The sequence below is a fragment of the Psammomys obesus genome, unplaced genomic scaffold (genome assembly GCF_907164565.1).
Source record: "Psammomys obesus unplaced genomic scaffold, mPsaObe1.curated_primary_1811, whole genome shotgun sequence".
Taxonomy (NCBI): domain Eukaryota; kingdom Metazoa; phylum Chordata; class Mammalia; order Rodentia; family Muridae; genus Psammomys; species Psammomys obesus.
Genome location: NW_026596085.1, coordinates 16690236 through 16702743, shown reverse-complemented (window position 1 = coordinate 16702743; position 12508 = coordinate 16690236). Strand labels below are relative to the sequence as shown.

General features: G+C 55.5%; 1 protein-coding gene across 1 annotated transcript in view; it reads right to left on the bottom strand.

The window, feature by feature from the left end:
- Positions 1-1590: 1590 nt before the first annotated feature.
- Positions 1591-12508, bottom strand: part of LOC129691108 (NADH-cytochrome b5 reductase 3) — a 17553-nt gene continuing 6635 nt past the window's right edge. Inside the window, exons 3-9 of the mRNA XM_055627085.1 lie at positions 9620-9692; positions 9274-9380; positions 7819-7948; positions 7364-7447; positions 7108-7193; positions 5986-6085; positions 1591-2616 (exon numbers count right to left, since the gene is read on the bottom strand). Coding sequence (XP_055483060.1) covers positions 2444-2616; positions 5986-6085; positions 7108-7193; positions 7364-7447; positions 7819-7948; positions 9274-9380; positions 9620-9692 — 753 coding nt within the window. The 3' untranslated portion in view covers positions 1591-2443. The remainder of the gene's footprint in view (positions 2617-5985; positions 6086-7107; positions 7194-7363; positions 7448-7818; positions 7949-9273; positions 9381-9619; positions 9693-12508) is intronic.

Here is a 12508-nt window from a genome sequence, read left to right as displayed (position 1 = left end):
ATATATTTTTTTTTTTTTTTTAATTTTATTTGAAAGCATCAGGGTTCAACGGAGAATTAGGAGTCGGGAGAGCCCAAGGGTTCAGGAATCCGTCTGATCCTGGAGAAGCATCCTGGTTCCGGGAGCAGAGCTAGGCTCGAGTCTAGGCTTGTCCTCCTTCCTTTCATTAGACCACCATAATCCAACACACACACACAACACCTACCTCTAGGTGTGCAAGGGGAGCAAGCTCCCAGGCAAAGGGATAGCTGCAGGTTTAGGCTCAGTGCTGGGGTGAGTTGAGCAGAGAACAGGAGCAGGCCTGAGGGGTCTTATTACTAAGTCCAGGCCTGACTCCTCTTGACAGCAAAGTTGTTCAAATAATCCGTTTTCTTCCAGAACTTGAGACTATAAAGAAATAATTTAATTCCAGTGTTGGGACCAGGGTGAGGCTTTCTGTGGAGGCAGCCCTACTGGACACCCCCACGATGGCGGGATGGGGTTCTGTGATCCGGGGTGCATGTTTGTGTGGCAAACACTGCCTAGTCAGCTCCCCCACCACTTGCTTTCCTTGGCGCTTTCAGAAGCGGCTTGTTCCAACCATGTGGCTCTGGAACTCTTTTTCACCAGCTGAATCTGCCACCGCAGGACCGCAGGACCGCAGGACCGAGTCTTCACATCCCAACCATGTCATCAGATGTGGTGTACTGGCTGGTTTGGGGTCAACTTGACAGAGCCAAGTCATCAGAGGAAGAAGCTTCAGTTGAGGAAATGCCTCCATGAGATCCTGCTGTACTACGGCATTTTCTCAATTAGTGATCAAGGGGAGCGGGCCTGGCCCATGGTGGTTGGGACTATAAGAAAACAGGCTGAGCAAGCCATGAGGACCAAGCTGATAAGCTGCCCCCTCCATGGCCTCTGCATCAGCTCCTGCCTCCAGGTTCCTGTCCTGGCTTCCTTCAATGACGAACAGCGGTATGGAGGTGTAAGCTGAATAAACCCCTTTTCTCCCCAATTTTTAGTTGCGGTGTTTCATCACAGCAATAGAGACCCTAAATTAGCTGGGAGTGGTGGCACACGCCTTTAGTCCCAGCACTCAGGGAGGCAGAGACAGGTGGATCTCTGTGAGTTTGAGGTCAGCCTGGGCTACAAAGCAAGTCCAGGACAGCCAAGGCTACACAGAGAAACCCTGTCTCAAAAAAACAAAACAAAACAGACCCTAAGTATGACAGGTGGCTTTCCTGCAGCCCGTTTTAAGAACAGCTCCAACCTCCACATGATCTGTCTTCGGGTGACCCATCTGACAAGTGTTACCAAGCCGGCATCTCTCCCAGCAGAATCCAGAGCTGGGGATCAGGGAAGGGAGGACAATGGTGGAGCCATCACAGGGCAGCACTGGATGGGATCCAGCCTCCCACTCTCCCATCGGGCTGACACGGAAGTGACAGTCACCAGTAAGGTGACAGCACAAGGCTGGACTCCCTGTCTACTTCCCCCCACTTCCCAAACTCTGAACAGGCAACACAAATGCGTATCTGAAACAAAATACATGTGGGTGTCACGTGTCCCGCCTGCCCCTCCCTGGTGATCCCCATGGAGACTCCAGAAGGGTTGGTATTAGCAAAGTTTTACTTTAACTCTTTTCTGCCCATAAATGTCTTAAAAAAGCCAGTGTGCAGGAGGTGGCCACCACCTGCTGGAGGCAACACCAGGCCAGGCCGGGTCTGTCTCCTAGAGGAGAGGCACTGCTCGGAAGCCCCGCAGGCTGGGGACCAGCCAGGGGGAGGTTTGGGGTGGAGAAACAAGCCTGGGACCCCGAGGTCTACCGCACTCTGTTGGGCTGACAGCTTTGGGCACCCAAGGCTGCAGGGGAGCATGGGGTTTTGGAAGTGTCCGGGTGTTGCCCCCAGGGACCCTTGGCCAGCAGTGAGGGCTAGCCTGTCACTGCCAGACACCCTCCTAAGAGAACCTCTGGGTGTCACTGTCTAATGTAGTGTTAGGGGCACAGGCCAGGCTACGGCCCAAGGCAGGTGGTTGGATGGCAGGCACGGGCCCCGGGACTGTATCTGTTTACCCTTTACTTTTCCTTTCTCTAGACTGGTCCACGGCAATGGCAGACATGGTACTGACACCTTTCTCTCTCTCTCTCTCTCTCTTTCTCTCTCTGTCTTTGTGTGTGTGCATAAGGGGGTGGTCATGGGACAGCTCTGGTAACAGCCAGACAGGGACCTATGCAGAAAATGGCTAACAGGGGCCACTTGATACACAGGCCTGCTCCCACAGTGGCCCCTCAGGGGCCAGTACAGCTGGATGACCAGGGCCGGGCAGGCCAGGCTGAACCCAGGCCCCAGCATGGATGTGGGTATATGTTAGGGCGAGGGGCAGTGGTGGGGACGGAAGGGGTGGACAGGTGGCTGTGGTGAGTACGTGAGCAGCAGGCATGGGAGTGGCCATCATCCGGCCATCAGAAGGTGAAGCACCGCTCCTTGGGGTGGCCCACACGCTCCAGGTTGGGCAAACAGGCAAACTGGATCATTGGTGGGGGTCCACACATCAGTATCAGCGGCTCCTCCCCGGGAGGAGGAAGGTGATCCCTGATCATCTCCTCGTTCACGAAGCCCTGGCTGTAGTCCCATGCTGTAGAAACAAGAGACCAGCAAAGTCAGAGGGGGACCCACAGTTCCCCTGTCCGCCCTGTCCTCTCCCTTTCAGTAAACCTACCTTGCTCTAGGGCCCCAAACCCTGGTACCTCCTGACAGCCTGCAACCAGAATGCAAGGCCTTCATGGCTCCCCTCACCCACCTTACAGCTAGAAAACCTGCCCCATAGGCCCCCACAACTACCACAGGATTACTTAGTCTTGTAGTACTAGGATCGGAACTTGGCCCATGCATGCTAAACAAGCGTCCCCCTGGCCCAGAGTATGGCATATGGATTTCACTTTCTAGAAACTGAGGCCCGGCGGACCCAGAATTGTTAAAGGTCATACCAACTAGCCTCCCCGAAGGAGGAGCCCAGCCCAGGCTGCTCAGAGCGACATTGTCTACACCTTGAACCCCAGCTCTGAGCTCACGGCCTGACTCGTCTGCCACCACAGAGACAGCCCACCAGGAGTATGGTCTTGCTCACAGTTGCATCGTGAACCCTGGCCTGAAACTGTTACTCAGTCCACAGTGAATAGGCCAGGCGAGGTCACAGGCTCAGGACTGTAATCCCAGGCACTTGACAGAGACAAGGGAAGTGAGGACGTGAGTTCAAGGACAGCTCTACGTCCTCTGGAAGAAGCAGCATGTAAAATCAGTCCTGGTGGCTGGTTTCAGAGGTAGACAGGAAGAGGCAGCAGCAGAGCAGAGGGACACAGGGCCACTGACCCCTGCCACTGAGGATGCTTTCGAGAGCCAGGGCTCTACCAGGCCTGGCACAGGCCCCTCAACTCTTCCAGCCCCTGATCTCCCCCTCAACACTAGGGATTATCTCTGGCTTTTCGATCCAGAAAGCAACTACACCAACAGAAACAACACAGAAGCTCAAGATAAAAAAAGGCAGAGGCAGGTAGGAGTCTGTGAGTTCGAGGCCAGCCTGGTGTACAAAGCAAGTTCCAGAACAGCCAGGGCTACACAGAGAAACTCTTGTCTCAAAAAAAAAAAAAAAAAAAAAAAAAAACAAACCTGGGGCCAGGGAGACAGCTTGCTGGGTGAAGGCACTTGCTGTATAAGCCAAGCTTGGTGACCTGAGTTCAATTCCCAGAACACGACTCCCCAAGCTTGTCTCCTAACCTCTACACATGTGTCATGGAACGTGTTTGTGTGTGTGTGTGTGCGCGCACACACACACACACACACACACACACACGCAATAATAAGGTTAGTAATTTTTTAAAAGGTGTTTTCTGACAGAGAGGCACTGCCTGGACGTCCCTTCTATGGGCCCCCAGTTCAGGAGGGACCAGTGCAGTCCCAGCAGGCCCTAGGACTGGGAAGGATCCACTGTGTTTGAGCGACGAAGTCCTCCAGCTCGTGGACACCATGAGCTAAGTAACTGAACACATTTTCCTTTGTGCCCTGGCTGCCGGGGATGTCAGAGCGGCACACAAGGCCCACACGTGGCAGACAGGCATCAGCCGTGTTTTTGTGTGAGCCCCATCCCTGACTCCACTTTAGGCCAGCCCTTGTTTTTCTCCCATTCCTAAATTCCATTTGTGCCCCTGTGACTCAGCTCGTGAGTCAGCAGGCTTCCTAGGATTCCTCTGGAACAAGGCATTGTGGAGACAGACAGCTGCCTGGGAACAAGCATTCTGAGAATGCAGACAGGTCCAGAGGTAAGGCTCATGGAGGCATTTTTCGATGTTTGCATGTCTCCTTATCTAGGTCCCAGAGATAGACCCTGGGAAACCTAGCATTTGCCACACGTGTGGGCTGCTGGCTCTGAGCTTGGGTCCTAAGGACCTGTTGCTGCTTCCTTGCGGGTCAGGGTGGTGCCGAATAAAAGGGAAAGGCCAGGTGATTACCCAGTTCTTGCCCTAGCCCTGTTATGGAAGCCAGCCCTGGGAGACGGCCTGCATTCCCACAGACCACCACAAAGGGGCAGCACTGGTCCTGACCCCACAGGAGGACATTCTCCAGTTAGCTGCTCCCTGGCAAGTCTGAAGCAGCCCTTCGGACACCCACACCAGTGCCCAGTTGACTCACACACACACATGGCTTGGCCGGCATGGTGTTGAGTAGCTGCTTCTTCCTACTGAGACTCCTTTGGCGGGGGAGGGAAAGGCTCCTAAAGCTCTAGAAATTTGGGAGGCTCACCAGGGCCTCCCTGGGGTTACAAAGGCAGTGAAAAGGATGGGCCCAGCAGACTCTGGTGGAGCCGCCTGCAAGATGAACAGGCAGCTCCTGGGATGCCATGGTCATGGGTAAGCACCCGCGCTGGGATGGGCTTCTTGCTGACGTGGCTAGTTTTGAGTCACCGTGTTCCCTCAGCCATGCTCTTCGGTTACCCCGATAAACTCCTTGGACCCCAAGGTGCACTTGGATGGAATCATACCTTTGTTCTAGCTTTGCCCTCTTTACCTAAGATAAGTACGGTCTACCTTTTTGCTCTCTCTCCCTGGGCTAATACAGTCTATCTTTTCTCTCTCTATCTGGGGTGTCTAGAAACAGTCTACCTTTGCCCTCTCTACCTGAGGTAACTAGAAGCAGTCCAGGAGCATGCAGGGGCTGCTTTCTTTACAACAAAGAGAACACAGTGTTAGTTTTCTCGCTGTTGGTTTAAGGGGACAGGGTCTCATGCGGCCCAGAACGAACTTGCTATGCGGTTGAGAATGACCTTGAATTTCTGTTCCTTCTGCCCCCACTTCTCCTGAATGCTGAGACTGCAAGCATGTGCCACCCTGTTCAGTTTTTGTTATGCTGTAGGCCAGACCCAGGGCCTCATGGGCAGAGTGAGCGTTCTACCAACCGAGCCCACCTCCAACACTGATGCGACCTCTTAGACCCTTATTTTTTACCAAGGCAGGAAAACAAAGGACAGTTCAGTTCCCAGAATGCATTCTCAGAGGAGTTTGGGGGCCTCATTCCCTCCTTCCAGCACAGGCCTGGCTTCTCCACAGCACCCCCAAACTTGGCCTGCAACTTAGGCAGATGCATGGCAGAGTCGGGGTAACCAGAATGGCCCAGACCCCCATGGAGACCAGAAAAAAAACAAAAACATATCAAGGCCGTTACAGGTTACAAACCACACAAAAGCAGCCACTTCAACCAATCCTCAGCACTGCTCCAAGGCCTGCCCCAAAGTGAGCCAGGCCCAAGGGGATAACTGGACTTCTTTGCCCAGCAGGTCACTGTGGGAGATGCGGGGGAGTGGGGGGAAGGGCTGCTGCTTCCTAGCACTTACTTCTCTCTCTGAGATTTGTTTCCTCCACAGCCACGAAAAGGCCATGAGTGCTGAATGAGCCTGGTGGAGGCCCAGGGCTGAGGGTTGCCTCCAGCTCCACCTGGGGTTCCCCGTGCTTACCGTCGGGGGCTTTGTCCACCGTGTACCAGAGCTTGAAGCGAGCGGAATGTTCGTTCCTCAGTTCCTCCAGCTCAGGCCGCAGCAGGATGTCTTTCTCGGACTGCGGGAGACAGGCCACCCAGTCAGGACAAGTGACTCAGGGATTGCCCTTGGGGACCTCAACAGGGACAGACCCAAGGGTGGGTTATCATGGCCCTGTGGGCCACACCCAGCGGCTCAGAGGCAGATGCTGAAGCTCACTGGAGTCCTAATGACACAGCGGCCTTCTCCAGTCACCTCGCCTGCAGAGTCCCTCAAGCAGCTGACTAACAGGTTCCTTATAAACGGAGCCTGTGAGCCGCACATGGTGGCACGTGCCTATGATCTCGGCACTCAGAGGCCAAGGCAGGAAGATCCTGAGTTCAGGACCAGCCTCCACTACTAGCATAAGTTTACAGCCAGTTGGAGCTTTCTCTCTCTCTCCTTGGCCTAGCCACGGCCCCAGTGTGGGCATCGAGGTCGTTTCCTACAGCTGTGCAGGGACCAAGGCCCTTCCCCTGGGCTACCGTGCCTCACACATGGGCAGTGTAGAGCTGGGCCAGACGGATCCTGGGGACCCTGAGTCCTAGCTGAGAAGCGAGAGGCGCCAGGGTCTGGCCTCTACACTGCTGGGACATATGGGACTCAGCTGGGTCTCCCCGGACATGACACATTATTTCCTGTTTGGCCACACAGCCATTGGGACAGTCTAGCTTCACCATCCTGTGCCACCAGTGAGAAGGGCCAGGCAGAAGGGAAGCCACTCATCCCAGGTGCACGGCAGCTCCCGAAAACTCTGCTCAGTGGCCTGTGAGGGCTTGCATCCGAGGCGCCTCACCTCTGCCTCTGCCCAGGCCAGTGTCCCCCCACTCTACCAGAGTCCCAGGTCTGCTCGAGATGAAGGCAGTGCCAAGGGTCGGGGGAGGCGTAGCCAGATGGCCCGGCGCACCGTCTTCAGCAGCTACCCTCACTTGCTGCTGCCGGAATGTCTGCCCTGCCCCTCACTCCCGGCGTGCTCAGCAGCTCTGCAGAGCCATCCAGACTCTTACACAGGGCCCGGCCAAACCCCAGCCTGCATGTTCTGGGGACGGTTCACTGACTGACCTGGTTGGCGAAGAGCAGGTGGCACACGGTGTGATCGTTTGGGTCCTTCATGACGGCACGAATCACCTGCAGCATCGGGGTGATGCCTGTAAAACGGGGTCCCCACACTGAGTGAGCGTCTGCTAAAGCATGCCAGGCACTCAGGCAAGGAGAGGCGTGGGAGACCCAGGCCTGGCCCCAGACCTCCCTCCTACCGTGCCTCCTCCCACCCCTGCATTGTGACCTTCCATGGCTCGGCTAGGGTTCCAACCCTTACCTGTGCCTCCTGCGATCATGCCTACAGACTTCACTGTCCTGACAACAGGGCTGGACTTCTTGTCCGGGCGGATGGCAAACTTCCCTGGGGAGAGACAGAAGGAGCAGCTGACCCCAGTGGGGTCCCGGGGAAGGGAAAACACCACACAGCCACAGCCAGCAGGAGTGAAAACAGGAATCTGCTCAAATGAGTCTCTCTCTCATGAAGAAGAGAGCAAAGGTGGGCGGAGTGGAGGATTCCCACTCAGGTGTTGGCTGGCTAGTTTGGGGACACTGAGCAAAGCAAGCCAAGGTAGTCTGCAAATGACCCCCCAAGCACAGCCAGGGGCAACCCCTGCGCAGGCTCCTTAACCCCTGAACAGCGGATGACCAAGGAAGGGGGCAACACCAGCTGCCCTGTCGCCAGGCCCCTGACATAGCACTCCCAGCTCTCCAGGGGCACTCGGCTCCAATCACCTTTGCCCTGGTAGACCAGCAGCCCGTTGGGACCCCGGAAGTCAATGGTGTCTCCGATGTTCATGTTTTCCAGGTACTGGGACATCTTCCCTCCAGCAGGAAACTTGGGATGGGTGTCCTTGAAGTAAACCTGCAAAGCCACACGCGCATCTCTCAATCCACCCAGCTTTGGGGTGCCCCAGCCTCGGGGGAAGCCAGAACCTCCCCTCAGGTCCCGTCCGCCCAAACTGAAGCCTTTTACCCCACAGCTCGTAAAAGCAAGGTTTCCGCCTACTACACAGGGCACATCTGCCAGTACAGTGAGGCTCTGGGCATCAGCTCAGCCCTGCCCTCCCCTCCCTGTGCACGCATGCCTCAGCAGGACACAAACATCCGTCTTGAAACAGCTTCCTTCCAGGCCCCTGTGGGATTACTTCTTGGTAAAGGGGAGGCCTATAGGGACATGGCCTAAGACTATAGGGACAGAGGAGAAGCAGTGTCCCTGTCAGGGCTGGGCCATCTCCCCAGGGACCTAGACTTTGGAGACAAGCAAGAATCTGAGGGATGGGGACGTGAAGAGATGGGCAGGACACTGACATAGGCTCCCTAGACTTTGGAGACAAGCAAGAATCTGAGGGATGGGGACGTGAAGAGATGGGCAGGACACTGGCAGAGGCTCCCTAGACTTTGGAGACAAGCAGGAATCTGAGGGATGGGGACGTGAAGAGATGGGCAGGACACTGGCATAGGCTCCCTAGACTTTGGAGACAAGCAGGAATCTGAGGGATGGGGACGTGAAGAGATGGGCAGGACACTGGCAGAGGCTCCCTAGACTTTGGAGACAAGCAGGAATCTGAGGGATGGGAACGTGAAGAGACGGGCAGGACACTGGCACAGGCTCCCTAGACTTTGGAGACAAGCAGGAATCTGAGGGATGGGGACGTGAAGAGATGGGCAGGACACTGGCAGAGGCTCCAGTGCGGGTCTTTATCTGATCGTTATCCAGGGCCAACAGGAGCCATGGAGACTCAGGTCAGCAGAGGCCTGTCATCTATGACTCCTCTGTCTCTTTGTCTCTGTCAATCAGTCTGCCTGGCTGTCTCTCTGCTAGACTCCCCAGCTCCCGGAACCTGACCACTGATTCCAACCTGAACAGACACTCAGTCCATGACCATTTACTTCCTTTGTTTCTGGACAATGTCCCAAGCTGGACTGGGGCGTACAAGGCCCTGCCTGGACTTCTGGATGTCTTCACCTCTTACCCGTCCATCAAAGCCCTGCTCTGCACTCTTGGCTGTCAGTTCTCAAGCCTTCCGAGTTCAGAGCCTTTAGGTCTAAAGGTTTTTCTTCTCCCTTCTCCTCTGGTCAACACCTACTCCGCTTTCTCCCTTTCTCTGCCACCTGAGTAGAAAGCAGGCTTTCATACACACATATACACACATACTGCCAAATGCAGCCATGCCCTGGAGACCCCACCTTGACAACCAAGTCCACAAAGCCCTTGTCATCATCGCTAGACACGGGGGTGTAGGGCCGAATGACCAAGTTCCCATCGATCCTAGTTGAGAGGTAGATGTGCTGACCTGTAGGACAGAGAGGGGTCACCTGGGGTCAGGCACTACCCCCCAGGGGCTTGTCTTCCCATGGCCTTGCCTCCCGCTGTTCCCTCCCGCCTCATGAGGGATCCCCAGCACACCTCAGCTCTGGCCTCTACACCTGTGTTGGTGCCACTGCCAGGGACACAGGCCTACTCTGCAAGGCCAGGCACTGCCCCCTCCTCCCACTCTTGACTCCAGGGAAGAGATGGACTGGGCACACTCACCGATGGGAAGGCCCAGGATGTGCTGGGGCGAAGGCAGGGCGAATCGGAAGCGGCGCGTGTCGTGGCTGATAATCTGCAAAGAGGCAGAGCAGCTGGACTTCAGAGGCTCAGGAGTGACAGTGATGTCACCAGCACATACATATGGGGCGGGTGGGGGGGTTCTGGTGCACCTTTAGTGGGCCTCTGTTCTTGCTGTCCCTGGTGAGAAGGAGTCACATCTACTCTCAGCTGGAGCCAAGGGCAGAAGGAGCATCTTATCACTGGACTAGAAAAGGAGCAGAGCTACGACAGAACCACATATGCCAAGCCTGGCGGTAGAAGAAGGTTCTAGAAGTCAGTGTAGCCAAAAACCCAGAAGTAAGTGGCTGTGGCTGGGCTGTAGAGAGCTACTGGTTGGGAGGTCCTGGGTTTGGCCACTATCATGAGCCCAAACTCAGGTCAACATCCTCCACAGGCTGGGCATCAGAGTATAAGCCAAAAGCTGGACTTCGGCGGCCACTTCCCCTCCAGGGATGGTCAGGGGCTGCTTACAAGCCTGTGGAAAGGACTGAGCAACAACTCTCCGAGGCCCCCGTAGGAGGGTCAAAAAGTCTGCTAGTGAGTTCTGAGCTGACTGTGGCTTCTGCTCCCGGCACCCAAGCTGACTGGGGGACGAGCCAGCAGCTGCAGGGCCACACCCACATGGGCCGATGTCCACAAACACCGGGAGCAAAATGCACATTTCCCTACCTTAGCTCAGTCTGAGAAAGAAGGCTTGCCCCTCAGGAGGAAGTCAGACCCGGGAGGCCAACTGGTAGGAGAAACTCCCATCCTGACACATCGGAGCAGAGGAAATGTTGGAGAAGGCCAACAGGGCAGTACTCCAGGCAAAACTGCTGCCACCCTGCCTCCCAGAACCTTTGGACTGGGCCAAATGCAGCCTCACACAAACTGGGAGCAGAGTCCGACATTGTTGACTGGGTCTGAGGGCCAAGGACACCACCCTTCAGGGTTTTGGGTTTTGCTTTTGTTTTTTTGTTGTTTTTTTTTTTTTTTTTTTTTTTTTCCTTTTTGGAAGAAGTACTGATAACTACTAAGAAGAACAGCTTGGCAGGACCACAGAACAGGCATTGACCCTGGAGGGCAGCACCAGGCTATAGAGGCAGAGCAGGGAGAAGCTGAACTCCACAAATGACATGAGCCCTTTCAATGGGGACAGGAGGATGGCCTCATGTCCTTATAAAAGACACTAGACAGTCACCAGAACAAAAAGAAAAAAAAAAAAAAAAAGACCCAAACAAAGCAAGGCAGCTTAGAGTTCATGAAAACCCATCTGCACGGTATGAGTCAAATGGAACCAGGCTTCAGGTTTCCAAAACAACCTACTGTGGGACTGGGTCAGCCACGTGGGTGGGGAGGGGAAGCCCCACCACACAAGCAGGACTTTTACAGTAACACACAAATCATGTCACACTTCAAAAATTAAACAGCAGCACAGAGAGTAGGGAAGATACAAAAAATTGAAACAAAAACAGGTTAAGAGGCTGAGGACCAGGGGCGGAGCCCTGAGCATCCTGCTCAAGGCCCTGGCTTCTGTCCTCAGCGACACAACTGACAAAAACATGATGCTGGGTCTGGTGGCTCCAGCCTTGAATCCCAGCACTGGGAAGGCAGAGGCAGGTGGATCTCTGAGTTTGAGGCCAGCCTGGTATACAGGGTGAATTCCAGGACAGCCAGGGCAAACAAATAAAAACACAGGAACTCCACTCTGATATATATATCAGTGTGTGTGTGTGTGTTTGTGTGTGTGTGTGTGTCTACATAGGTGTAAGACCTACTGAGGAGCTGCAGGGGTCTCAGCAGGAGAGAACATGGTTTTCATTCTATATTTTCCCCTTCTGTCTCCTCTTCAGTCCTAAGAACATCACAGGCTTACATACGTGATTCCCATGAATTCCCCAGTCAAGGCTCCTCCACTCCTCTAGGCTCAGCCTCTGCTTCCTGACTCAGTTTTCCTGCCACACCCCTCTGGAAATCACTAGGGGAAGCCAGGAATAGAGCAGGGAGGGCCCTGAGGGAAGGGAGGGCAGGCGAGCAAGAGGGAAGACGTTTAGCCTGGCAAGCAGAGGCAGACATCCAGCCTAACAAAGGCCCCGCTGTATCTGCCACAGTGGGTGGGGGACAGGGTGAGCGCTTATCTCTAAGGAGCAGGGTGCTCAGCCTTTCACCCTGCTCCCCAGGCTAAGTAGGGGTGTGTACCCCACAGTCCCAAAGGCCCTCTCCCATTCTGATACTCCAAGGGACCACGGTGCACATGGCGGGTGACTCCTAGGGTGTTGTTTACCCTCTGGTGTAACAGCTATCATCTTCATCAGAGCCGCTGTGATTTCTCGAAAGGCGCACCCCATGAAACAGACTGGGCCTGCAGTTGACCTTCCCTCACAGAAGGATGCGCTGGGGAGGGTCACTGGGCCCGCCACCTGAGGCGCCAGCTACTCCCTCCTGTACCTCCCAGACAGCCCTGTGGTTCTGCCCTAACTGACCTGTCCTCGGGGTCTTTTGACAGGAGAGGGTTAACTCAAAGGGGTACTCCACCTATGCTGTTTGGGGAAATTCATCATCCATGTCAGGGTGGTGCCATGGCTGCTTTACAGTCACCCCCGCGGTCTGTGAGTGAGCCCCTTGGGTGGGATGGTTCTTTGTGGTCTGTCATTGCTCTGCTCTGAGGGAGCCGGTGTCTGTTCCTATGTCCCCAGGGAAAGAGTTCACACCAGTGGCACGGGCACCCAGGAGCCTCGGGAGGCCGGGGGGGGGGGGGGGGGGGGGGGGGGGGGCCCCCCCCCCCCGCCGCCGCGGGGGGGGGGGGGGGGGGGGTGTGGGGCTTGCGGGGGGGGGGGGGGGGGGGGGGGG